This window comes from Podarcis tiliguerta (assembly GCF_965153285.1).
Source record: "Podarcis tiliguerta genome assembly, chromosome: 10".
NCBI classification, from domain to species: domain Eukaryota; kingdom Metazoa; phylum Chordata; class Lepidosauria; order Squamata; family Lacertidae; genus Podarcis; species Podarcis tiliguerta.
The window spans coordinates 57,704,675-57,732,537 of record NC_139543.1 but is presented as its reverse complement, the minus strand read 5'-3'; the positions used below and the strand labels follow the sequence as shown (position 1 = coordinate 57,732,537).

Here is a 27,863-nt window from a genome sequence, read left to right as displayed (position 1 = left end):
CCTCACTAAGTTAGAAAATTAAACAAGACATTCTTGTGTAACATTAAATATATTTAAATATTCTTACGATATATATTTTATGATTAACAACATTACTTTATGGTAACAACAACGTCACTTTTTATGTAGCAAGGCATTGAAATGATAGAAGATTTTACTTATGTACATTCAACAGTACTTGTTTCTCCCCCCAAAAAAAGGATTTTTATTTTTATTTTTGGTAAAAAGGATGGGGAAATGCACTTAAAGATGGAGTAACCCTTTATTGATGCAATGTCATGAGACCACCCACAAACAAATCAGAATGAATGCTCAATAAATGGTCAAGGTCTTCTAACCTCCTTGCAAAGTGGGTGCAAACAAATCAGGAATAAGGCTCAATAAACAGGTCACATGGAACGAGGAGGGGGCTGAAATGCACACAGGTCTAGCACATGTGAGTGCATAATAATAAAAAATTTTAAAGGCATCCCTGACATATCTCCAGAGGATAAAATGGGGGAAATGTTTTACCTGGAACAAGTATCAGAAAATCGGGCTGTCTACTGCTGTAGCTATAAAGGTAAAAGTAAAAGGACCCCTGACCATTAGGTCCGGTCGTGACCGACTCTGGGGTTGCGGCGCTCATCTCGCTTTATTGGCCGAGGGAGCCAGCGTACAGCTTCCGGGGCATGTGGCCAGCATGACTAAGCCGCTTCTGGTGAACCAGAGCAGCGCACGGAAATGCTGTTTACCTTCCCGCCGGAGCGGTACCTATTTATCTACTTGCACTTTGATGTGCTTTCAAGCTGCTAGGTTGGCAAGAGCAGGAACCGAGCAATGGGAGCTCACCCTGTTGCGGGGATTCGAACCGCCGACCTTCTGATCGGCAAGTCCTAGGCTCTGTGGTTTAACCCACAGCGCCACCCGCGTCCCTCACTGTAGCTATAAGTCAAGGGTAAAGAAGAAGAAGAAGAAGGTAGGACTATAGGAGCCTAGCCCACCTGGATATATTCCATGCCCTTTCCAGAATGTTGCATGTTCTTTCTTCCTTTTTAAATTCAACTTTGTAGCCTTTTTTGTCGAGTTATAAGCAGGTGCGTAGCCAATATTTTACCCAATTGCTTACAAAGAAATAATGCAGACTAATGAATTCCAGATCTTTTAGACTACAGTGGTGCCTCGCAAGACGAAATTAATCCGTTCCACGAGTTTTTTCGTTGTACGAGTTTTTTCATCTTGCGAAGCACCACTGCATTTAAACACTAACAACGGCGGGGAAGGGGGGGAGAAGCAGGACAGCTGCCGCAGCCGGTACCTCAGACTCACCCGCGCGTTGTGGCCACCGCGCGACGCGGCTGCTGGAGGGCGGCGGGGCTCAGGAGCGCGACTCCGGCTGCAACGCTGGCTGCTGGCGGCAACGGCTCTCTGAGGGGAGCGCGCGAGGGGGGTGGGCAGCGGCGCAAGGCAGCCGGAAGGTCGGCCGTCAGCTGGAAGGTCGGAGGGAGCCATCAGCCGGAAGGTGGGAGGGAGCCGGAGGAGCGGGGAAGCGAACGTGCGTGCGTGCAGTGACCGTCGCCATGACACGAGAGGCAGGGCCGTTTCGTCTAGCGAAGCAAGCCCTTAGGAAAATCCATCTTGCGAAGCACCTCAGAAAACGAAAAACCCTTTCGTCTAGCGAGTTTTTCGTCTTCCGAGGCATTCGTCTTGCGGGGTACCACTGTACTTGTGTTTCATCTGTTGCAATGATTCCCTACTGCCTTCAGCCTCCTCACTTCAGAATTTCTGGCTACGAACCCGGAATGTAGGACAGTTGAAGCATAAGTCCTAACCAGGGATGTTGCAAAAGCCCCTGAGTCCTGTATCACTCGTGCCATACTGGTACTAACTGGTACTTGTATTTTTTTTCTTGGACTGCTTTAAGAAAGGAGCAGAATATTTCCTCCCCCCTCACAATATAAGGCATAATAAAGAAAGGAAGTCACTGGAAATTGGTTTTTTTTGTAGATGGATGGTCTATTTTTTACATATGCTGCAGGAGTAGGCATAGGGTCCAATCCACCAAACCCTTTTACTGTCCATTCCTCCATCCACCCCCCATGAAATGATCAGAAGCTGCTGTGCAGCAAAGAGTTTGGTGAGCTGTATCCACAGTGCAATGAAGAGCTGCCAGGACCACCATTTTTAATACTCTTCCCCGTCATTTTCTTCTTCAAAGGAGTCTGTTCCAACTTCCTCGTAATCTTTCTCCAGCGCAGCTAAATCTTCCCGGGCCTCCGCAAACTCTCCTTCCTCCATGCCCTCACCAACATACCAGTGCACAAAAGCTCGCTTGGCGTACATCAGATCAAACTTGTGGTCAAGCCTCGCCCAGGCCTCGGCAATGGCGGTGGTGTTGCTGAGCATGCAGACGGCACGCTGCACTTGAGCAAGGTCGCCCCCGGGAACGATGGTCGGCGGCTGGTAATTGATGCCAACCTGGAAACCAAGAGGAGGGAAGAAAAGGCAACTGTACAGACAGAAATTAAGCGTGGGCAGCGGAATGCCTCAGCTGATACTGTCCCATTGTCATCATTCCCTCAAATAGCAAGCTCAAGCCTCTCCGGGGGCAGCAGAGTGGGAACAGCTACAAACAGAACTAAGGTTTCGCTATGCCTGGGATATGCAGAAGTGCATGGCATGTAAAATCAGCCATGAACCCCCTAAAGAAAATTAGCTGATGAGGACTGCATATACAGTAGTACCTCAGGTTACATACGCTTCAGGTTACAGACGCTTCAGGTTACAGACTCTGCTAACCCAGAAATTATACCTTGGGTTAAGAATTTTGCTTTAGGATGAGAACAGAAATTGCGTGGCGGCAGCGGGAGGCCCCATTAGCTAAAGTGGTGCTTCAGGTTAAGAACAGTTTCAGGTTAACAACGGACCTCCAGAACGAATTAAGTTCTTAACCCAAGGTACCACTGTACGTATGAGTGGGAGGGGGGTTGGTTTGTTGTGTTCTTATTTTTTACTATGTATTTTGAGGTTTTATATTGTCATTTTATGTTGTGAACTGCTCCGAGATCTATTGATGAAAGCAGTACAGTCATACCTTGGAAAGTCGAACAGAATCCGTTCCGAAAGTCCGTTTGACTGCTAAAATGTTCAAAAACCTCTGATTGGCTGCAGGAAGCCCCATCAGACATTCAGGTTCCAAAAGAACGTTCGCAAACCGGAACACTCACTTTCAGGTTTGCGGCGTTTGGAAGCCAAAAACATACAAGTTCCAGGGTGTTTGACAACCAAGTCATACAGTGGTACCTCGGGTTACAGATGCTTCAGGTTACAGGCGCTTCAGGTTACAGACTCCGCTAACCCAGAAATAGTACCTCGGGTTAAGAACTTTGCTTCAGGATGAGAACAGAAATCGCGCAGCAACAGCGGGAGGCCCCATTAGCTAAAGTGGCGCTTCAGGTTAATAATAGTTTCAAGTTAAGAACGGACCTCCAGAACAAATTAAGTTCTTAACCCGAGGTACCACTATACTAATAATGACTGCCGGAGACGGAGTCAGACCATTGGTCCATCTACTATTGCGTACACTGGCTGGCAGCATTTCCCAGCCTAACCTGGACATGCTTGGAATTGAATCAAGGACCTTGTGTGTGCATACCAGATGCTCTGCCATAAGAGATATGGCCCTTCTCCATGCTAGGCTTGCACGTGCTCCCCCCACAAACTCTTCCAAGAAGAGCGGGATGGAGGAGGCTGGACAGTTCAGGTGAATGGACCTCTAACCCATCTGCCAGCATTCCAACTTGAAATCAGCCTGGAGTGGGGTGGGGGTGGCTGCGCCTGTCAGCTTCCTCCTCCTTGGTCTCAAAATTGCCCTTAGAGGACTGAGCAGAGAGGTGAAGAGGGGCAAAATTAGTCCTCCAAATGCAGTTCCCAGCCACAAGGGTCCACTCAGAAAATGACTCTTGGTATGACTGCAGCACATACAAACAATACTTTTGTCACTACTATTATTATTATTATTATTATTAGTGTTATGTACTAAAGTTCTCACCCTGGGCCAGCAGGGGGATACAGTAGACAGTTTTCACTCAGGTCCACATATGCAAATAAGGGATTGAAAGTTACGTTCAGTGATTGGATAGTTACGGAAAATGGTTACTGTTGCGTTCTAGTGGAGCTCTATATAAGCAGGCTGGCTGAACCCTTCAGTTCAGTTCTGTTCTAGCCTGTGAATAAACAAGAGCTGTTTAAAGAATCGCTGTGTCGTCTGATATGTTCACCCACAACTCAACAATTATTATTATTATTATTATTATTATCATCATCATCATCATCATCGTGGGTGTTAAGGTTTTAGTCCTACAAAAGAGAGCACCTGCTTGTCCCTTCTCACCTTAAAGCCAGTTGGGCACCAGTCCACAAACTGGATTGTCCTCTTGGTCTTGATGGCAGCAATGGCTACGTTGACGTCTTTGGGCACCACATCACCTCGGTAGAGCATGCAGCAGGCCATGTACTTCCCATGGCGGGGGTCGCATTTCACCATCTGGTTGTTGGGTTCAAAGCAGGAGCTGGTGATTTCGGCCACGGAGAGCTGCTCGTGGTAAGCCCTCTCGGAGGAGATGATGGGCGCATAGGTCACCAAGGGGAAGTGGATGCGAGGGTAAGGCACCAGGTTGGTTTGGAACTCAGTCAAGTCCACGTTGAGGGCGCCGTCGAAACGCAGGGACGCGGTGATGGAGGAGACAATCTGGCTGATGAGGCGGTTCAGGTTGGTGTACGTGGGGCGCTCAATGTCCAGATTGCGACGGCAGATGTCGTAGATGGCCTCGTTGTCCACCATGAAGGCGCAGTCGGAATGCTCCAAGGTGGTGTGGGTGGTCAGGATAGAATTGTAGGGCTCCACCACCGCAGTGGAAACCTGGGGGGCTGGGTAGATGGCAAACTCCAGTTTGGACTTCTTGCCATAGTCCACAGACAGGCGCTCCATCAGCAGGGAGGTAAAGCCAGAACCTGTGCCTCCTCCGAAGCTGTGGAAAATCAGGAATCCTTGTAGCCCAGAACAGGCGTCAGTCTGGAAAAGGAACCATAATGAATAATAATTAGGGGTTAACCAGTGTTGTTGTGAGGCAGGGATTGGCAGGGATGAAGTGCCACCACACTGATCCTCGGATGATGGGCAGTATAGAAATTTAATTGATTGATTGATTGATTGATTGATTGATTGATTGATTCACAGCCTGGACAATGGTGTAATCTCCTGGGGCACGGATATCCAATCATCTGTATATCAAATCCATTTTGTGGCTATCCTGAGTAGGGCTTTTAGTGTGATGGCACCTGCCGCATGGAACATGGACATATGCTATACAGCATGGGTAGGCCAACTCAGGACCGGGGGCCAGATCTGGCCCAATCGCCTTCTAAATCTGGCCCGCGGATGGTCCAGCAACCAGACTGTTTTTACATGAGTAGAATGTGTCCTTTTATTTAAAATGTATCTCTGGGTTATTTGTGGGGCATAGGAATTCATTCCCCCCCAAAAAAAAAAAACATAGTCTGGCCCCCCACAAGGTCTGAGGGACAGTGGACTGGCCCCCTGCTAAAAAAGTTTGCTGACCTCTGGTATGCAGCAACATTTTATGTTTACAGCATATACACTTTGCTCAAGTGTTTAGATTAGTGATATTCATCACTGTGAAGCTGTGGAATTGTATTTTATGCTGGTTTTATATTCTTTTATTATGTGCTGTGAGATTTTCATCCTTTTATATAATGCTTTGAGATTTTTAAATATGAGGACGTTTCTAAGTATTTAAAATTAAATAAATCAGCTTTCCCCACCCCCAACAAGAAGCCCACCAAACAAGCTAAGTAGAGGAAGAAGTAAGTTTCATTCATTTCTCTGCTATAGGTCCAACAGGGTGGCCAGTGTCTTCATAGGTTCCTTAGAATATGCCCCAGGATTTCCTACAGCACAGGAGGTATGTGGCAACCATGCAGAGGTTCCTTGGCCAAGAAGGTGGCGTGGAAAATATTTCCTCACAGTTATTGAGGAGTCTTGGTTGACCACAAACTTGACATGAGCCAACAGTGTGACGCGGCAGCTAAAAAAGCCAATGCAATTCTGGGCTGCATCAATAGGAGTATAGCATCTAGATCAAGGGAAGTAATAGTGCCACTGTATTCTGCTCTGGTCAGACCTCACCTGGAGTACTGTGTCCAGTTCTGGGCACCACAGTTCAAGAAGGACACTGACAAACTGGAACGTGTCCAGAGGAGGCAACCAAAATGGTCAAAGGCCTGGAAACAATGCCTTATGAGGAACAGCTAAGGGAGCTGGGCATGTTTAGCCTGGAGAAGAGGAGGTTAAGGGGTGATATGATAGCCATGTTCAAATTTATAAAAGGATGTCACATGGAGGAGGGAGAAAGATTGTTTTCTGCTGCTCCAGAGAAGCGGACACGGAGCAATGGATCCAAACTACAAGAAAGAAGATTCCACCTAAACATTAGGAAGAACTTCCTGACATTAAGAGCTGTTCGACAGTGGAATTTGCTGCCAAGGAGTGTGGTGGAGTCTCCTTCTTTGGAGGTCTTTAAGCAGAGGCTTGACAACCATATGTCAGGAGTGCTCTGATGGTGTTTCCTGCTTGGCAGGGGGTTGGACTCAATGGCCCTTGTGGTCTCTTCCAACTCTATGATTCTATGATTCTATGATTGAGGAAATATTTCCTAATTTTGGAAAACCACTGATCTCTGAATAATGAAACATCCAGCCTCTGTCCACTATGGACCTAACTTCTGAGAATGAAATAAAAAATTATAGCCCTCCAGATTTCTGCCTCATCCTGCTCCCAAACCGCATATCACTTTCCATTGGCAACCTTCTACCTACCAGCTTGCGAATGCGATCTAGTACAATGTCGATGCTCTCCTTGCCAATGGTGTAGTGGCCACGGGCATAGTTATTGGCAGCGTCTTCCTTGCCAGCGATCAGCTGCTCTGGGTGGAAAAGCTGGCGGTAAGCTCCAGCCCGCACTTCATCTGTTAAGGAAAGTAAGCAGAGCGTGGTCAGAGTTTGTTGTGGACATGTTTCTTTAATGCTGATATGTGCCAACTGAATACCTTATATAGGATGCCGTCTTTGTTGTAAGCCAGATGAACTTTAAAATTATTAAATTATTCTGGCTTTCTCTGCGATTCTGAACAGAATTTTGTGGAGTGTCGGGTCTATGGAGGAATGCTGGGGGTGTGTTTTACGTTTTGTGTGCTTTGAGAAAGGATTGGTGGCTCCTGTTGATGTCAAAGTGGGACTTCTGGGGTTCGAGGCCTTGTGCTGTTCCCACGTTGCAGGCCTGTTTAGCAGTACAGTGGTGCCTCACAAGACGAAAAGAATCCGTTCCGTGAGTCTCTTCGTCTTGCGATTTTTTCGTCTTGCGAAGCAAGACCATTAGCGGATTAGTGCTATTAGCAGTTTAGCGGCTATTAGCGGCTATTAAAGGCTTAAGGGTTTAGCGGATTAGCTGCTAAAAGGCTATTAGCAGCTTAGTGCCTTAGAAAAAGGGGGTAGGGAGCGAAAAAAACCCCCAGGAATCGCAAGACATTTTCGTCTTGCGAAGCAAGCCCATAGAGAAATTCGTCCTGCGAAGCACCTCCAAATAGGAAAACCCTTTCGTCTAGCGGGTTTTCCGTCTTGCGAGGCATTCGTCTTGCGGGGCACCACTGTAGCTGCTTGGTAACAACTCCCAAAAGTGGAAGGAGAGAGAGAAAAAAAACTGTGCGTAATATGTAGAGACAGAGGATGGATCAGGTAAATTAGCCTGGGAAATGGAAGGCTCTTCTTGGTTGCAGGTCAGCGCCAGATTTAGGGTGGTATGGGCAGGTTTCCACATTGGGTGCCAAGGCAAGGGGGGCATACATTAATAGTGATGTTGATACCTATATTTATATCGGTACCTACTGAGAAGATCCATAAAAAAAAAACTGTACCAAAAGGAATTATTGTGGGGGGAATTGAAATATTTAGTGTGGGTGGTGTCAAATTTTGTCCTTGCTCAGGGGACCAAATTACCAAAGTCCGCCCTGCAGAGGTTTCCGTCAGTAAAGAATGTGCAGTTAACTAGCAAAATTAAAATGAATTTACCTGATCCAAGCCCAGTCCATCAATATTCAAAATGATTGTCTCCCCAGCCCCACCCACTGCATTCAGATCAGGTCACCAAGCAGCTACAGTGGTACCTCGCAAGACGAAAAACTCGCAAGACGAAAAACTCGCAAGACGAAAGAGTGTTTTGTTTTTTGAGTTGCTTCGCAAGACGAATTTCCCTATGGGCTTGCTTCGCAAGACGAAAATGTCTTGCGCCTTTTTCTTAAAACCGTCAATGCATTCCTATGGGAAACCGTCAATGCATTTCCTATGGGAAACTGTGCTTCGCAAGACGAAAAATTCACAAGATGAAAAAACTCGCAGAACGAATTAATTTCATCTTGCGAGGCACCACTGTACTGTTAAACAGTAATTAAACACGGTTATTATTGTGCAAGGCCTTGAACCCTGGCTGTGATGTACAACAGAGGGCATGGATCTTTTTCAAAGCACTAAGCGGAACTAAACAAACTAAACAGAAACAAGCATATCCAGCATTTTTCCACAGAGGCATACTTGTGCATGATGCTTACAAGCCAAACAGGGGCTGCGTCAACACCCAAGGTAATCCCTGCTGGTTCAGACTAGGCCAGGGAACAGCAAGATTAATGTTGATGGTGCAGCGCAAGACAGCCATTGCTATGCCAAAAGAAGCTCCTGAGCTGATGCTTCTTCTGATAACTATGTGGTATGCAGCTGTTGCTTGGGCTGTGGGTGTGCATGCATGTGGGAGCAAACAGAAGATGGTATGAGCTGCTCTTCCTTTGTGGCAAATAGTTGTGTTTTTCTCAGAACACATAGCAAGAAATGTTTACGAAGAAATGTTATCATACACAAACACACACACTAAGAGAGATATGCTACCTGAACCAAGGACATGCAGCTTTCAACATTTATGGGAGGGAAATCACAAATCCTTGAAAATAGATCTTGGTGCACCAATGTTTTATACACTCTGCAACAAGCAAGATAAGCACTTTGTGCCCAACCTTGTGCAAGGTTGACTAAAGACCCATTGTAATGGTTGGGTCTCTCCCACAAAAGCAAGACAACTCCAGCAGCAATTAACTCAGGTTTATTGCTCAAAACATACAAATCACTCTGGAGCTCAGTCACTCAGGGTCTGCTTCCAAATTAGCCGTTGCCAAGTCTGAGTTCCGCCCATTCCTCTTCCCCTATTTAAAGCCCCACTTTTGCTTCCTTTCCTGTTCATGCCTCTCATTAATTCTTGCTCGCCTGCGCATCATGGAATGGGCTATTTCCGGTGGCCCTCCCTCTGAGTCCGAGCTTAAACTGTCAGTCTGTGTCTTCTCCCTTGAATTCCCCCCTTCCTTCTCCTTGTTCTCGGAGCTCAGGCTTTTACTGCAACTAGGCTGCTCCTCCCTCTTTCCACATTCCTGCCTAATTACCTCCGCCTGTCTCTCCACACTCTCCCCTTCTCTGTCAGCAATGGGATGCAGCTGACACCCATAAGGGAATATGAATGAACCCAGTACAGTGGTGCCTCGCAAGACGAAATTAATTCGTTCTGCGAGTCTCTTCATCTAGCGGTTTTTCCGTCTTGCGAAGCAACCCTATTAGCGGCTTAGTGGATTAGCGCTATTAGCGGTTTAGCGGCTATTAGCAGCTATTAAAGGCTATTAAAGGCTTAAGGGATTAGCGGCTTAGCTGCTAAAAGGCTATTAGCGGTTTAGCGGCTTAGAAAAAGGGGTGGGGAGCGGGGAAAAAACTCAAGACTCGCAAGACATTTTCGTCTTGCGAAGCAAGCCCATAGGGAAATTCGTCCTGCGAAGCGCATCGAAAAACGGAAAACCCTTTCGTCTAGCTGGTTTTCCGTCTTGCGAGGCATTCGTCTTGCGGGGTACCACTATATGCAACAGCCTCATAGCAGGCTTCTGCTGAAGAACAGAAGACCTCTGGATAGCACAATAGATCTTTATAATGTGCCTTTATAGTTGCGTGAGGAGGACTTCTGAAAGATATAACTCTCCCCCCCCCCCCCATGCTTGCATGGCACCAAGTTTCTTCAGTTCAACTGTTAAAGATGAAGGAACCCTGTTTGTACGCACATCAAGTCACTCTACGTTGGTCCCCAGCACTGTTATACATTAAGTGGTCTCATTTGCATATGCTACTGCTAGTTATTCCACTGACCTACTACAGTGGGTTCTAGGTCCACCATGACAGCCCGCGGCACGTGTTTTCCTGTGCGAGTTTCGCTGAAGAATGTGGTAAAAGAATCGTCATCATTAAATTTGTTGGCTTTGTCCTGGAAAGTTCCATCTGGGTGGATGCCATGTTCTAAGCAGAAAAGCTCCCAGCATGCATTGCCAATTTGAACTCCAGCTTGCCCAACATGTACAGAGATACACTCACGCTGTGGAAGAAGGAGGACAACAGAGCAAAGGTCAGTAGAATAAGAGCACACATTGGGTCTGCCCATTCCCTCAGGTCCAGGGACAGAACCTCCGATCAGCTTCCTCCCTTTTAGTCTCAATTTTGCCTTACAGGGCTCAACCAGAAGGAGGGTAAGACTAGAATTATTTGTCTCCGCTTTTCATTGCTAACCTGCTGTTAGGTTCTCTGCTTTTGACCCCACCTGTCCCAACAAGCATCAGCCACCATTGCTCACAGTTCTTCAACACAAAATTATATTCCTGGTGCCATCCCTACCCTTCCAACTTTCTTCATTTCATCAACCTCATTTAAAAGAAGAAGAACCACCAATTGGGAGTCACAAACTCTTGCCAACTATGGCAAATCACCAGTAGATCCCAAATGACTTTCACCCATCCAGTGCTGTAGAACACTGCAAATATTCCCCTATAACTCAACATTGCAGACAGATTGATCAGATATGGCGGACATACTGTCTTTCAGAAAATCTTGTTCACCATTAATACTCTTATTATTAACGAAGTCATGACAAGCTTGTAAGAACACGGTATCCTTTAATAATTATTTTTTTCACTATCTGTGCAGTTGTTGCTATCTAATTAATTTGTAATTGATTATATCCCAATATATTGACAGATACATATTGGTAGAACTTCAGTTTCTGAACTTAATATAATTATTATTAATAATCATCATAAATCTTCATTTAAAAATTTCTGAATCTGTACTACAATGACTCTTTATTTCAATAATACAGAAGCAAATCTGTATCCATTCTCATCTGACAAATGCAAGCTAGACATTATGGAACCGGAGCAAAGCCAGCACATGAAAAAGTTTGCCACAAAAGCATTATTCGGTCTGGCAATATGGCAAAAGTTTGCACATTCCAAAATGGGCTCCTCATTCTCTGGCTGTGTCCATGTACAAACACTGTACAGGTGTACAAAGAACACTCTTGATCCCATATGGATTTTGATAGATCTTGAAAGGATACTGTGTGCCAAGTGAGTTTATTTTTATTCCTGACTGGGACCTGACGCAGCTTGATGGTATTTCTCCACCGGGTGTAACTTAAGAAGGGTGCAGAGCCTTCTGATTTCTTAACTCTTTTCTGGTGACAAGAACGGCAGCTTGTACCCCTCCAGAAATACTTTCTGATCCAGAAAGTAGCATTGATTCTCACAAATTGGGGGAATTTTGTTATCAAGGACAGAAACACCATTCATAATAAACCCTTGCTTCCCTAATAATTTAGAGTGGCCAGGTGGAAAGGAAGACAAGACTTTCCTGCAGCTTTGATAGGTGTACAGAATAAGGAATTTCACCTGCTGAAAACCCCTCTTCTACACAGCAATTACGCCATCTTAGACTGCACATACACCATACATTTAAAGCTGGCAATTGTAGCTCTGTGAGGCATAAACTGCAGCTCCCAGTAGCCTTTGGAGGGAGGCATATTCTTTAAATACTAAAGCCACACTAATGTCCTAGAGTCTCCCCATGAATGCCTGGTTAGTACTCTGGAAAAGAAATGTGAAAGCTGTTTGATGTATTGATTGCCTCAAACAATAATATGCTGTTCTCTAAGGTCACGTCCAGATCACCAGTTTACTGAATATTTCTCCTGATTTGTTTGCATCAAAGCAAGTGTTATCCTACACTTTCCAATGTCTTTTCCTGTCACATTCCTTGTAGCAAAAAGTCCAAGCTTTTGGGAAAGCATGGTCAATAAAGGAACAAAAAAACAAAAAAAAAGATTTAAAAGCAATACAAAGAAACACCCAAGGCAGAGACTAAAATCATTGTCATGCTGCTGGAAAAGCTTATCAAAACAAATTAAAATGTCTACAATTATTCTGGAACCCACAAATAGTGGTTACCTATCATATCTCAACAGAGATACTGTTCCACAAATCAAGGGGTAGCTACATCGAAAGCCCTGCTCTGAGTTGATGTGGAGTCAGTTTCTGATACTTTAAGGATTCTCAAGGAAAGACTCTCCAACTCTCCAACTACTGCATATATAGGTGTGGGTGATCCTATAAAGTTTGTATTTGTGAGTTTGTAATGCCCAAGATCCATCTCTTTTCTTGGCAACCTTTCAGTGAAGCCAATAGCTTCTGATGACAGAAGCTAATCATTGTCAGGTGTCTGATGTCATAAATAGAGGAGAGGGTATCTTTCAAACTCCTATAGACTTGTGATGGAGGGAGTAATGCATTGTTTGCAAAAGAGCAAACAGAGGTCTCTGGTTCTCAAATTATGAACTATGTGTGTGGCCAATAGGCTGCCCATGGGGAGCCAAGAAAAATTATGCTTCCAGGTCAGAGGTCAGAGCCAATGGGGATGTCCTAGATGGGCAAAATTCCGTTGACCTGCTAAGTGAATTATTTCAGAAACGCGAATCTGATTTCCTTTCCCAAGGTAAGTTTATTCATGCAAATTTGGCTGTTCTTACCTGAACACAAGTTGAAGAATACATTAGAGTGCACGTGGCTATGCTGTTGGCTAGAAAACGTCTCAGGTGAGAGAAGAGGTATAAGCTCATCTTTAAGCTTTGGATTACATCAGAACATAGAAAACTGCCTTATATTGAGTCAGACCATTAGTCTCTTGAGGCTAGTATTATTGACATTGACTGGCAGTGGTTTTCCAGGGGTTCAGAGACTCTTCCCAGCCCTATCTAGCAATGCCAGGGGTTGAGTCCAGAGGTGAATTTAGGGAAGCGCAACTGGTTTGGTTGCACTGGGTGCAGAGCCTTAGAAGGCGAGAGGCCATCAAATTTGGGTGTCACACAGGACGCCGCTAAAATTTGAGACCCCAATGTCTGCCACTGGTTGAGTCCAGAACTCTCTTTCACTCTACCACTGAACTATGGTCCCTTCCAAATATAGTATCAACAAGAAAATAATATATCAACAAGATTCTCATGACTACAAGATGCACGTGTTTGACCTGTGGCTGTTAGCTCTGAGTAGCTAATTGTTTCATTTTGGTGGACCACAAGCTTAACATAAGTCAACCATGTGATGCAGCAACCCAAAAAGCTATGCTATTCTAGGCTGCATCAACAGAAGTATAGTCTCCAGATCAAGGGAATTAATAGTACCATTCTATTCTGCCTTGGTCAGACCACACTTGGAATACTGTGTCCGGTTCTGGGCACCACAATTTAAGAAGGATGTTGACAAGTTAGAAAGTGTGCAGAGGAGGGCAACCAACATGATCAAGGGTCCGAAAACTAAGCCTTATGAGGAATGCTTGAAGGAGCTGGGTATGTTTAGAGAAGACTGAGAAGATATGATAGCCATCTTCAAATATCTCAAGGGTGGTCACATAGAGGAGGGAGCATGCTTGTTTTCTCCTGCTCTGGAGGGTAGAACTCGAACCAATGGCTTCAAGTTGCAAGAACATCAGGAACAACTTTCTGACAGTAAGAGCTGTTCAGCTGTGGAACAGACTCCCACAAGAGGTAGTAGACTCTCCTTCCCTGGAGGTTTTTAAACAGGTTAGATGGTCATCTGTCATGGATGCTTTAGCCAAAAAAAGCAGTCTTCTACCAAGTCTGAGCATAGATCCATCCAGCTCAACATCATCTACACTAACTTGCAGGCCCTCTCCAGAGCCTCAGACAGAGGTTTTTTCCAGCCACACCTGGAGATACCAAGAGTTAAAGTTCGGTCCTTCTGAATACAAAGCAAGCTCTCTACCTCTGAGCTACAGCCCTTTCCGACAATAATTGTTCACAAGGGAGCTTCTAGGCTGCAAATCTAAACTAGTTGGAAACCAATTTAATCACCACGTCTTTGCCCAAATGATCTTAGGAAAGAGGCTTGAGAATTCTGCTACTTTGTAAGAAATCCCTTGCCCCTTCTGAAAGATTATACTTACGTTATGTGATTGTGAGCCATGACTATTAAACTGGTGTGAGACTGGTCTTAGTGTACAGACATTGCATTTATTTGCAAAGGCACTTTGTGTTACCCGCAGCAAGAAAAGCAACTGATAAATTTAATAGATAATAAAACAATAATAGAAATGCCCTAGTTCAACTTCTGGCTCGGCCAAAAAAGAATGCTTTAGAGCATCCATAGCTGACCCAAAGCTAAGATTGTGAAACTTTGACCTGGAAACCCAAGCCCACCATAGCCAAGGAGTGTGACTCAGCAAGCCACTTGCTTTCAGCCCCATCTATAAAATGGAGACAATATGAAACACTTCATCTATTTTTTTAGACATTGCTCCCCGCAGCTGAATTGGTGAGAAAGCATGATTAATTTCGGTATAGAAACGTTTTGGCAAGCACCCCAGGTTTTAGTGTCTCAGTTTCCTTCGTGGTGAAAATGTAGCTACTCAGAGTGCAATCCTAAGCAGGTTTACTCAGAAGTAATGCCTTCTGATTTGAGTGGGACTTTCTACCCACCCACCCTCTGAAGACGCACAGGAATGCAGTCCTGGTGACTTCTTCCAGCTTGCTGTCTGCGCCAGAAACATTGAAATCTAGCCAAGGGCTGCAGAAGAAGCTATCCCATCCAAAATAAATCTCTGTTTGCCTCTTGATGGCCACGGCTGCATAGCAGAGCAAGTGGCAGCAGAGAGACTCTCGTTTCCCCTCGTTCTGTGGTTTCCTCATATCCCCTCTTGCTTACCATAATGCTCTGACTGATTCTCACTTCCCTTCTTGGTGAACAGTTAGAAGGCTTCGTTTCTGTTCTCTCCGTCTCTCTCCTACTCCTGCTGTATCACTTTGAGCTGTAGGGCAGGAGGAGAGGTGCCACTGGCACCAAGCACCTGCTCATGCCCTTCAGTGTCATAGAGCAGATGAGGAAAGAGGTCACAATTCCCACCACGCACAGCCCTGCCTGATTACATCACCAGGCTCCTACATAGAGGCAGATAAACAGTCAACGGTGCAACCCAAGTGCACTGCTCTTCCACTCTCTGTGCATTTGTGTGTTTTCCAGCATGTCACACAGACTTCTGATTAAGATCCTGTCCTCTGGGTTTTTGTCTAGCTTGACTGCTTCTTTAATGGCCTTCAGTGGCTAGTGGTTGGTATTGAATACATTCTACTGGCTCTTTAGGGCCCGATGTCTATGGGTAGCACACCTTCCAACATTTCTCCTGTCAAAATAGGGACATCCCATTCCTTAGCGATAGTTTTAGTATTTATGCCCCACACATCTTACTGGGTTGCCACAGCCGCTCTGGGCAGCTTCCAACATATATAAAAACATACAGTGGATGCTCAGGTTGCGAATGTGATCCTTCGGGCAGGCATGTTCACAACCCACAGCACCGCATCTACGCATGCGCGGGTTGCAATTTGGCACTTGTGCGCATGCACAAAGCACGATTTAGTGCTTCTGCGCATGCATGAGTGCCGAAACCTGGAAGTAATTTGTTCCGGTACTTCTGGGTTTGGCGCGGTACGCAACCCGAAAATGCACAACCTGAAGCGTCTGTAACTAAAGGCAGTTACTACAGTCTCCAGGGTCATATGATGGAATGAAGCAGAACATAAAATGATACCAGGAGTTCCCAGCAAAGGCAACTCTTGGGACCGAAAGAAAAGTACTGTGAAGAAGAGAGGGGACTGCAGAGATGGAGCCTGTGAAGTCCCCTTAAAAATTGAACCTATATGTGCTCTATTGCACTAACTAAGCTGTGAAGACTGACCTTGGGTCAGTCACAACTCTCAGCCTAACCCTTTCTGCTGGTAGCGGCTAGGGGCAGATGGTCACCTGGCACTGGAAATCTCTGAACCTAAACTTATCTGCATGGTATAGCAATGTCTGGTCAGTAACTATAGCTGAAAAAATTACACTCCATATACTACAAGTAATGCAGGAAAAAGTATGGCCACAGTCCTTTTAGGCCACCTGGTGGTCCTTTATTACCTAGGCATCTAACAGTGACATTCAGCATTATAGCATGAAAATAATTGCAGCTATTTGGACAATGTTATGATAATATAACATCATCTGAGAATCGCTGTTGGTATTAATTCCAGTTTTATGTATTGATCCACAGATATGCAAGTTATTGGTTTCTTTGTATTTCTTGGTTTGTTGTTCTCCTTGAGTTGTTTTTAAAAAGTTGAAAACTTTAAAAAAAACTCTCAACGTAACCCGCTGCCAAACTTTGCAGATCTGTTTAACTTGCCTGGACACTTTTTCTGCTGGGGCTGAAATGTTTCTTCTGCTGGGGGTCCCCATGATAGGTTAGTTTCTCCCAGTTTCTGTAGAAGCCCATGAGGTCAGGAGATGTGTCTCAAGTTCACTTTAGCCCCTTGGTAATGGGGAGTGAACAATGGGTGTTAATTGGGAAGTGGCTGGTGAAGCAAGTGCCAATTGTCTCCTCCTGCTACTCACTGGTTCTCTCCACTCCACCAGGTTTCTCTTCTGCCAGCCATATCTATGACCTCATTGAAATCTAAGCACTCCAGCTGATCCATCTCGGCTTGAAGGCTTCTAGCATAAGCATATAAACATGGTAAGAGGTACCCCTGCCCATACGGGCCAGTCGTGTCCAACTCTAGGGTTGTGCACTCATCTCACTTAAGAGGCCGGGAGCCAGTGCTGTCCGAAGACACTTCCGGGTCACGTGGCCAGCATGACGAAGCTGCTCTGACGAGCCAGCACCAGCACAGCACACGGAAACGCCGTTTACCTTCCCGCTATAAAGCGGTACCTATTTATCTACTTGCACTTAGGGGTGCTTTCGAACTGCTAGGTGGGCAGGAGCTGGGACTGAAAGACGGGAGCTCACCCCGCCGCGGGAATTCGAACCGCCGACCATACGATCGGCAAGTCCTAGGCACTGAGGTTTTACCCACAGCGCCACCCGCGTCCCGATAAATATGGTACCTCTTTCCAAATGCTTCTGGAAAATTTCTCTGCTAGTAAATGCAAATTGGCTTTAAAAATGCACCACACATAGTATTTATACAGTGGTACCTCGGGTTAAGTACTTAATTCATTCCGGAGGTCCATTCTTAACCTGAAACTGTTCTTAACCTGAAGCACCACTTTAGCTAATGGGGCCTCCTGCTGCCGCCGTGCTGCCAGAGCACGATTTCTGTTCTCATCCTGAAGCAAAGTTCTTAACCCGAGGTACTATTTCTGGGTTAGCGGAGTCTGTAACCTGAAGCGTATGTAACCTGAAGTGTATGTAACCCGAGGTACCACTGTACTCCAATAAAGCTTCCCCACATAACTTCCACCTCCTCTCCTTTGTGTCGGAAGGAATGCGGGAACAAGGGTACCTATTTCCATTTGTGGTGGGAGTGCAGCAATTTTGGTTAAAGACTTTTGCAGAAATAAAGAAGATTATCAGGGTTTTGCTTTCTTTGTTCAATGGAGTAAATGAAGAAATTAAGACAAATGATCATGTCATGCAACAGTTCAAAAATGGAAAACTTTATCTGACATTTGGAGTAAATTTGGAGTAAATTAATTTCTCCATGAATAATTCACTGCCTTCTGTATATTATATATTATTATAGCTGAATGGGTCTCAAACCCACAGTGAGTTAGGGACTTCTCCTGCATGCAAAGACAGGTTCCAGCAAATTGCAGTCTTAAAATTGTAATCTTCTAGAACCAGTGCAGTATTTGGCTCATACTTTTACATTTTATATATGAATTTGTTGTTTGAAATGCTACAGAATTCACATTTCTTAAACAAATAAGGCTCTCGGTGCCTACTAGCTGTGATGGCTTTTTCAGCCTCCACTATCAAAGGCAATTTGCCCCTGGATACCATTTGCTGGGAATCAAAAGTGCTGTGACACCTGGGTCCTGCTTGCAGGCTTCCCATTGGCTCATCTGGTTGGCCACTGTGAGAACAGGATGTGGGATGAGGTGGGCCTCTGGCCTGATCCGTCTTTTTACATTCTTATGGCTATTGCTACAATAGCAAAAAAATCATTTATTTGTGTACTTTGCCTATACAAAAAGGTTACGTTTTTAATCTCCAAAATGAAGTCTGAAGTGAGATTACAGTAGAGACCCAGGGCTTAGCTAGAAATGTGGGGCAGCGGTGTCTCCATTCAATTATGATGAAATGGCAATCATTGTTATGTACTGAAGTTCTCACCCTGGGCCAGCAGGGGGATACTGTAGATAGTTATGCAAATGAAGGATCGAAAGTGACGTTCAGTGATTGGATAGTTTTTATGCAAATGAAGGATCGAAAGTGACGTTCAGTGATTGGATAGTTTTAGAAAGTTGCTACAGTAACGTTGTACTGGAGCTCTATATAAGCAGGCTGACTGAGCCAGTCACTCAGTTCCATTCTGGCCTCTGAATAAACAAGAGCTGTTTGAAGAATCGCTGTGTCGCCTGATATGTTCACCCACAACTTAACAATCATCATTTCAAAAGTTCAACATTTCTTATAGTTTTCCTTTGACAATTGGGGTTGCCATATTGCTTAAGACTTGCTTCATTTTAAAGGAGTGAGGCCAAGAAGGAATGAGGTGCCAGGAGGAAAGCAAGGAGTTCTCTGATAGCTTGTGCCCAAGGGGCCCTGGAAACATGGAACCAGTTCTGCTGCTCTTGAATGGCTCCTACTTATTTAAACTGACCTGTGCTGAATAATTACTTGGTGGATTGTGCTTTAGCCAGGAGGCCAGGCTGCCAGACCCCATCTGTGTACAGTGGTACCTCGGGTTAAGTACTTAATTCGTTCCGGGGGTCCATTCTTAACCTGAAACTGTTCTTAACCTGAGGTACCACTTTAGCTAAGGGGCCTCCTGCTGCTGCTGCGCCACTGGAGCACGATTTCTGTTCTCATCCTGAAGCAAAGTTTTTAACCGGAGGTACTATTTCTGGGTTAGCAGAGTCTGTAACCTGAAGCGTATGTAACCTGAAGCGTATGTAACCTGAGGTACCACTGTACAGCTGAGAGCAGAACTCAGAAAGTGGTTTGTCTTCAACAAAATCAGGGTTAGACACACACCATACATTTAAAACACAGTTAAACCACATGGCTCCACTCCCCACCCCACCCCCACCGAAAAAAGAATCCTGGGAACTGCAGTTTACCTTTCACAGAGCTACATTTTCCATCAGCACCTTTAATCAACTACAGTTCCCAGGATCCTTTGTGGGGAGTCATATGCTTTAAATGTATGGTGTATATGCAGCCCAGGTCTCCTGGTTGCTCCTGGTGTGGAAGCTTTTATAGGAGTCACCTGACCTGCTCTGGCACCCAATTGGAGGAGGTTTCCTTGGCTGCCTCCCAATTCTCTCCTTTGGCCAGGGGAGGCTGATCTCACACAGGCTGAATCCCTGCCCAGTTTTCTTCAGCTCACTCATTTCAAGACTCACTGTAGGCTTGTATGATGCTGGATGCCCACATTACACAGGCTTGTGTTCAAGGTTGACGTGGAATGCCTGCAAAAGGAATGTCTGTCATCATGTATGCAAAAGTGTGGCCTGACCACAAAACTGGTAGGAACCAGTTAGGAGGAACCTAACACTGTTAGAGTGAAAAACAACTCTGCATAAGGTACAAGGAGGGCTCTGCATGTAGAGTAAAAGAAACTGGTTGGGTAAAGTTGCATTTCAAGGGCTGTGGTTGGGTGAAAACATGGTGGAATGAAGTGGTTGGCCAAAGGGTGAAATAGCTAAGACAACATATTTTTCGTATATAGTGTTTTCTGAAAGAAAGCTCTCGCAAACTCTTTTGACTCTGTCCTGTAATGCGTTGCTGAATAAAGTCCGACCCATTGGGAACTTTTCATGAGCCTCCACACGGAACCCCCAGGGGAAATTTCTCCCACAAAGGCCCAAAGGACGGGAAAAACAGACAAGAGACGATCTGGTGCACAGAGAGGAGCAAACTGTTAGATTTCCTCGCTGTCGAGTACCGACTCAAACGAGTCAGTTGCCACTTCCTCATAGTCCTTCTCCAGGGCAGACAGGTCCTCTCGAGCTTCTACAAATTCCCCTTCTTCCATGCCTTCGCCAACATACCAGTGCACAAACGCTCTCTTGGCAAACATCAGGTCGAACTTGTGATTTAGCCTTGCCCAGGCTTCAGCAATGGCAGTGGTGTTGCTGAGCATGCAGACAGCGCGCTGGACTTGGGCCAGATCTCCTCCAGGGGTTACAGTTGGCGGCTGGTAATTAATGCCAACCTGGTAGGATTAGAAGGAAAGGGGAGGAAGCAAGCATATAGACACACACATAAATGGTATCAGTTCAAGCAACCGCCTTTAAATTGGAACCGTAGAGGTAGAATAAGAATGAGGTGACATACTGCCTGTACTGCTGGTAAAGACTGATACCTGCCATCATAATTCTCTATGGGAACTGAGTGATGTCCCTCTACTTGTTGGCAACTCTATGGTGAACAGGTGGCGCTGTGGGTTAAACCACAGAGCCTAGGGCTTGCCGATCAGAAGGTCGGCGGTTCGAATACCCGCAACAGGGTGAGCTCCCGTTGCTCGGTCCCAGCTCCTGCCAACCTAGCAGTTCGAAAGCACACAGTGCAAGTAGATAAATAGGTACCGCTCCGGCGGGAATGTAAATGGTATTTCCATGCACTGCTCTGGTTTGCCAGAAGTGGCTTAGTCATGCTGGCCACGTGACACAGAAGCTGTATGCCGGCTCCCTCGGCCAGTAAAGCGAGATGAGCGCCACAACCCCAGAGTCATACGCGACTGGACCGAACGGTCAGGGGTCCCTTTACCTTTACCTATGGTGAAATAGTTTGCAAGGCAGTTCTATTTTATACGGGAAATATCAATAGGGAATGGGATGGAGTGTGACTTTTTCTGGAATCACCAAACCACAGGTATGTTCACCAGCAATTCCTATGGCGTCCCCTTTCTCCACACTACATGTCTCCCCTTATCTGCTTTTTTTCTAAAGTAAAAAGCTTCAGATGTTCAGAAAAAGCCATTTTCTGAATCTTTTCCACAGATTCCTCTCTTGGTAAACCTTAATGATTGCATTGGGACCCAGACTTCATGCCAATATGAATCTCTCCTCACCTTGAAGCCAGTTGGGCACCAGTCCACAAACTGGATTGTCCTCTTGGTCTTGATGGCAGCAATGGCTACGTTGACGTCTTTGGGCACCACATCACCTCGGTAGAGCATGCAGCAGGCCATGTACTTCCCATGGCGGGGGTCGCATTTCACCATCTGGTTGTTGGGTTCAAAGCAGGAGCTGGTGATTTCGGCCACGGAGAGCTGCTCGTGGTAAGCCCTCTCGGAGGAGATGATGGGCGCATAGGTCACCAAGGGGAAGTGGATGCGAGGGTAAGGCACCAGGTTGGTCTGGAACTCAGTCAAGTCCACGTTGAGGGCGCCATCGAAACGCAGGGACGCGGTGATGGAGGAGACAATCTGGCTGATGAGGCGGTTCAGGTTGGTGTACGTGGGGCGCTCAATGTCCAGATTGCGGCGGCAGATGTCGTAGATGGCCTCGTTGTCCACCATGAAGGCGCAGTCGGAATGCTCCAAGGTGGTGTGGGTGGTCAGGATAGAATTGTAGGGCTCCACCACCGCAGTGGAAACCTGGGGGGCTGGGTAGATGGCAAACTCCAGTTTGGACTTCTTGCCATAGTCCACAGACAGGCGCTCCATCAGCAGGGAGGTAAAGCCAGAACCTGTGCCTCCTCCGAAGCTGTGGAAAATCAGGAATCCTTGTAGCCCTGCACAGGTGTCAGCCTGTAAAGGGAACCATCATTTAGGTGCTTTCCTCACACACGCAGAGAGCTTTTTTATTACACCAACGAGCCTGCATAAATAAGATACCCCTTCTGAGTTCTGAAATGTTAGAGTCCAGGAAGGACTGTACATCGTGAAAAGTATTTTGGTCTGTTTAAGTAGGCAGGCAGAGGGGTGGAGATTCAGCACCAAAAACATTAGGAGGGGAGGGAAACTTTATTTCTCTTTCCATGCAATTGGCAAATGTGATATTAGGATCCATGTCCTACCTCACTATTCTTCAACACTGCTTCCCCATCCTTGTATTAAAGGGCCCTCCATTTTATCTAGTCATTCTATAAAACAAGTGTTTCTCCATCTGAATTAAAGAAACACCCAGGTGTCTGCTTAGTGTGGTACAAACTGGCCTCTCCACATCCTTTCTCAACCAATCAGAAAGTGGCTAGGAGAAAGGGATGGATGGCGTATGTGTCCATACATATGCATGAGTGCGTTTCTGTGTGCGTGTCTCTCTCTGTGTATTTATTTTATTTTAATTTTTGTTAAATATGTATATCGTCCTATACCCATAGATCTCAATCAATAAACCTACTGATTGGCATAAATATCAATTGTGAAATAAGATGATATATTGACTTACATAAACATAATCATTAGAATGAACAAGTAAATTAGAGTTATGACACTCTCCTAATTAACAGAGATATCTGATAGGTGGAGTTTGACTCAGGTGGACCAAAGGGGGAACTTCTTTTGTTTGGTCCTCAGGTTCTCCAGGGGCCCAGCCAATGTGTTTCTGCTCTCTTTGAAGTGCCATTCAATATAACATTGTAGCCTACCAAAACATGCTCAGTTCTGTTGTGCCTTACCAGTTTTCGAATGCGATCCAGTGCTAGCTCAATCCTGTCCTTCCCAATGGTGTAGTGACCACGGGCGTAGTTATTAGCTGCATCTTCCTTGCCAGTGATCAGCTGTTCCGGGTGGAAAAGCTGACGGTAGGTGCCAGCCCGCACTTCATCTGTGAAAGGGGAAAGGAAGCGTAAGGCCTTCCAAAAGGAGCTGAAATTTTAAGACAAGGTGGCCCAACTCTGAATCTAGATAGAAAACCATGGCCTGGTATTTCAGTTAAGTGGTGAGGAACCTGTTGCACTTCAACTCCCATCAGCCCCAGCCAGCGTGGTCAATGGTCAGAGATGCTGAGATGGTCCAACAACATCTGCTGGGCTACAGGTTCCGAAGTATCTGTTAGCTGGGGCACTGCATAGAAAGCTGTGGCTTTAAAGAGATGAATAGATTGATTGTTCATACCATTAGAAAACAACTTTTGTTTTCTTAAAGGTAAACGTAAAGGGACCCCTGACCATTAGTTCCAGTCGTGGCCGACTCTGGGGTTGCGGTGCTCATCTCGCTTTACTGGCTGAGGGAGCCGGCGTACAGCTTCCGGGTCATGTGGCCAGCATGACTAAGCCGCTTCTGATCGGCAAGTCCTAGGCAACCTTCTGATCGGCAAGTCCTAGGCTCTGTGGTTTAACCCACAGCTCCACCCACGTCTTACAGCTGAACAATTCAGTAGGGCTTGACTACACACATGGAACGGAAGATTCATCTATTAATAGTTATCCCACCTAAGGCATATTCCGGGATTTGGAAACCTGAGGCCCATTGAGGAAATGTGCCCCCCCCCGAGTCACTATATGATCTCACAAGCATTTCATGCGACCTGAGACAGCCTTAACTCACCGACTACAGTTTGCTCCAAGTCCACCATGATAGCTCGCGGCACATGCTTCCCGTTGCCAGTCTCTCTGAAGAACGTAGCAAAGGAGTCGTCATTATTGGGATGGTGCTTTTCCGCGAAGGTGCCATCTGGCTGAATTCCATGCTCCAGGCAGAAGAGTTCCCAGCATGCATTGCCGATCTGAACTCCAGCCTGGCCAACGTGAATGGAGATGCACTCACGCTGCAGAATGGAGAACAGGGTGAAGTCAGAAGACACGACACAGACTCTTTGGGACAGGTGCATTCCTTTTTGCACCCTGTAAGTAAGTAAAGGTAAAGGGACCCCTGACCATTAGGTCCAGTCGTGACCAACTCTGGGGTTGCGGCGCTCATCTCGCTTTATTGGCCGAGGGAGCCAGCGTATAGCTTCCAGGTCTTGTGGCCAGCATGACTAAGCCGCTTCTGGCGAACCAGAGCAGCGCATGGAAACACCATTTACCTTCCCGCCGGAGCGGTACCTATTTATCTACTTGCACTTTGACGTGCTTTCGAACTGCTAAGTTGGCAGGAGCTGGGACCGAGCAATGGGAGCTCACCCCGTCACGGGGATTTGAACCGCCAACCTTCTGATCGGCAAGTCCTAGGCTCTGTGGTTTAACCCACAGCGCCACCCACGTCCCTACCCTGTAAGTAGTTTCATGCATATGCTTGGAAGGGTTTATTTATTTTAAGTTTGATTTCCCACAACAATCCAGCTGCAGAGTCACTCTGAAGCACTTAGTCAAATTAAAATGGTAGCTAGACCTAGTTGCTTGGCACTGCTGGGACCACTGAACCAGAATTGTCTTAGAATCAAAGAACTGTAGAGTTGGACGGGACCCCATGAGTCACCTCTCTTCCTCTACCTGTCCCATCTGAATTTGGAGAGGCAATTGAGGTGTTAGACTGCTGCTTGGAGGCAGTGAGGGGCTGGATGTGAGCTAATAAATAGAGGCTGAATCCTGAAAAGACAGAGGTACTGCGTGTTCCGAGTTCTCAGGTCAAGGAGGTGGGGAGACAGTCTGTCCAGGACAGCTTTGCAGTCCCCTGGAAGGAGCAGGTCCTCAGCTTGGGGGTGCTTTTAGGTTCAATACTATCGCTGGAGTGGCCTCCATGGCTTGGAGTGCCCTCTTCCGGCTCTAGTTCCTTTTGGACAGAAATGACCTGGCCACTGTATTGCGTGCTTTTGTAATTTCCAGATTGGGTTATTGCAACGTTCTTTACACAGGGCTGCCCTTGAAGATGATTTGGAAACTTCAGCTGGTTCAAAATGCGGTAGATAACCCAAGTTCTGGTTTTATGAGACGCGGAGGAGGGGGTGGAACCATCTTTCTATGCATTTTCTCCATACCATGCAATTTTTATACCTCTGTTATATCCCCTACTTAGGACTCAACTACATTAGTCAAAAAACAACACTTTGAAAGTGTTATAAACATGCAACACCAGATGGCGCCAGAGAGCAAACAAATTTTCTATGTGATTTTTACATAGGTTTTTTCCCCCTCTTTTGTTATAAAACGATTTAATTTCTGACTTCTTTATAGCGTTTTTATTCCTGTGTGTAAATCCGCCCTTAGTCACCTTTTCTCTAAATGAAAAGCTCAAAACACTTTCTTCATAGGGGATCTACTCTATCCCATTGATCACTTTGGTGGCCCTTTCCTAACATTTCCCTTCTACATTCTCCTTTTGGAGGTGGGGGGTGATCAGAACTGTACATAGTATTCCAAATGTGGTTGTACCATTGATTTGTATAGCAATATTGTTGCTATATTGGCAGTTTTATTTTCATTTGCTTTCCTTATGATCTCTAACATGGAATTAACCTTTTTCACAGCTGCTGCACATAAAGCTATCCATCACTTTTAACTTTTAGATAATTTTTATTGATGTTTTCAAATATATACACACACACACACACTAGATAAACAATATTGAACCCCAATATCTTTTTCTGGACCAGTTCAGATGCCATTAGAGTTATGTGGTTGGCATTTTTTGCTACAGTGTGCATTGCTGACAGCTGGCATAAATAAAATCAAGGGGAAAGCTTCAGTCAACATCAACTGGCAATGTCTGAATAAAACAGAGAGGGATTGAAAGCCTAACCAATATTTGACAGCTCTCTCTCATTTATCATCATTGTAGAACATGATGCAAAAAGTAAACCAAGAATGGATTATATTCAAGGAGTACCTGAAAAACTACTGTGACAGCAAAAACCTCCTGGCAGATCTTGAATGAGTCTTGCATTGTACAGACAATATATGTAAACTTAATGTTTTTATTTATTTATTTTTCCTTTCTTTGTTATCAAAATGATTTAAGAAAATAATATATTAATAGGATACTGTAAAAGAGAACAAGTGTAATTTAGTTTTTGTTTTTTAGAACAATCGGAAGTCTATTTTAGGTCTTTTTTAAAAAATGTATTTTTAATTTTTCTGTGGTATGGGATGGGATACAAATTGTAATATATTGCTGTATAATTTTGTAAAATATGTTTAATAAAGAATTCAATTAATGGAAAAAAGAACATGGTTAAACTATGGAACTCACTAGATGTTGTGATAGCTGCCAACTATGACGCCTTAAAAATGTTAGATAAATTTAGGTAGGATATCAGGTAAGCTATCAGTGGCTCCTAGACATGCTAGCTATTTTCTATCCCCAATGTCAGAGGTCTTATACAGTGCTCCCTCGGGTTGCAGACGCTTCAGGTTACAGACGCTTCAGGTTACAGACTCCGCTAACCCAGAAATAGTACCTTGGGTTAAGAACTTTGCTTCAGGATGAGAACAGAAATCGCGCAGCGGTGGCACGGCGGCAGCAGGAGGCCCCATTAGCTAAAGTGGTGCTTCAGGTTAAGAACAGTTTAAGGTTAAGAACAGACCTCCGGAACGATTTACTGTATTTTTCGCTCTATAAGACGCACCAGACCAAAAGACGCACCTAGTTTTTGGAGGAGGAAAACAAGAAAAAAAATATTCTGAATCTCAGAAGCCAGAACAGCAAGAGGGAAAGCAGTAATCCCTCTTGCTGTTCTGGCTTCTGGGATAGCTGCGCAGCCTGCATTCGCTCCATAAGACGCATACACATTTCCCCTTACTTTTTAGGAGGGAAAAAGTGAGTCTTATAGAGCGAAAAATACGGTAAGTTCTTAACCCGAGGTACCACTGTACTAGTTTCTGGGAAACATGAGTCAGGGGTGCTATTGCACTCCGATCCGGCTTGTGGGCTTCTCCTTGGCACCTTGGAGAAAAGGGTGGGATACAAATGCACTCAAGTCATTCAGCTGCTGGCCTGGAACAGCTGGCTGCTGCAGCATCAACCTTGCCATCACAGAACTGATGTGATGGTGGATAAAATGTCAGGGTGTAGATCAGGGAAGGGAAACCTGTGGCGTTCCTGATGTTCTTAGACTTCTAACACCCACCAGTCCCAGCCACCAGGGCCAATGGTCAGGGATGGACTTAAAAGCCCAGCAGGATTTGGCGGTTCCCTAACCCTGATCTACACCCTGACATCTACACCACATCAATCCTGTATTGTCAAACTGCCTTGATCTCCTACCCTTTCAATAGTTCTGAAGCAGAGGAAACCTTCTCTCCCCTTGGTGCCTTCCATGTGCAGGAAACTCCCCTGCCTTCCTTACCATGGTGCCTCAAGTAGTGCTCACTCTCGCTCCCGATTAACTACAGCAGCTGTGGATGTTGATGTTCCCACTGCTGTCTCGCTCTAGGCAGCTGGGTGCCAAGGACCCCAAGCCATGCATGCCACCCCCAGGGAGTGCCATTGAGCATCACAGTGCAGGGGAGGAAGGTCATAATCACCCTTGGCAACCTCCCCTTTCCTGCTCCTGCCATTTACATCACTGAACACTCACTCA

General features: G+C 45.5%; 1 protein-coding gene across 1 annotated transcript; it reads right to left on the bottom strand.

Annotated features, from left to right (window-relative positions):
• Window positions 1-33: 33 nt before the first annotated feature.
• Window positions 34-27,817, bottom strand: TUBA8 (tubulin alpha 8). Its single transcript, XM_083401217.1, has 11 exons — window positions 27,630-27,817; window positions 23,954-24,173; window positions 23,083-23,231; window positions 21,533-22,213; window positions 20,384-20,674; window positions 10,282-10,504; window positions 6,877-7,025; window positions 4,373-5,053; window positions 1,701-2,457; window positions 859-1,148; window positions 34-580 (listed from the first exon to the last, which is right to left on the bottom strand). Exons 1-9 carry the CDS (start codon window positions 27,630-27,632, stop codon window positions 2,164-2,166), a joined length of 2,691 nt encoding a protein of 896 aa, XP_083257343.1. The 5' UTR covers window positions 27,633-27,817; the 3' UTR covers window positions 34-580; window positions 859-1,148; window positions 1,701-2,163.
• Window positions 27,818-27,863: the final 46 nt, after the last annotated feature.

Excerpts from the sequence above, each read along its gene's own strand:
- TUBA8 (XM_083401217.1), bottom strand. Across the intron at positions 23,232-23,953 it reads CTTGGAGCAAACTGTAGTCG|ATGAAGTGCGGGCTGGCACC; the intron begins GTGAGTTAAGGC and ends CCCCTTTCACAG. Across the intron at positions 20,675-21,532 it reads GGTGCCCAACTGGCTTCAAG|GTTGGCATTAATTACCAGCC; the intron begins GTGAGGAGAGAT and ends TAATCCTACCAG.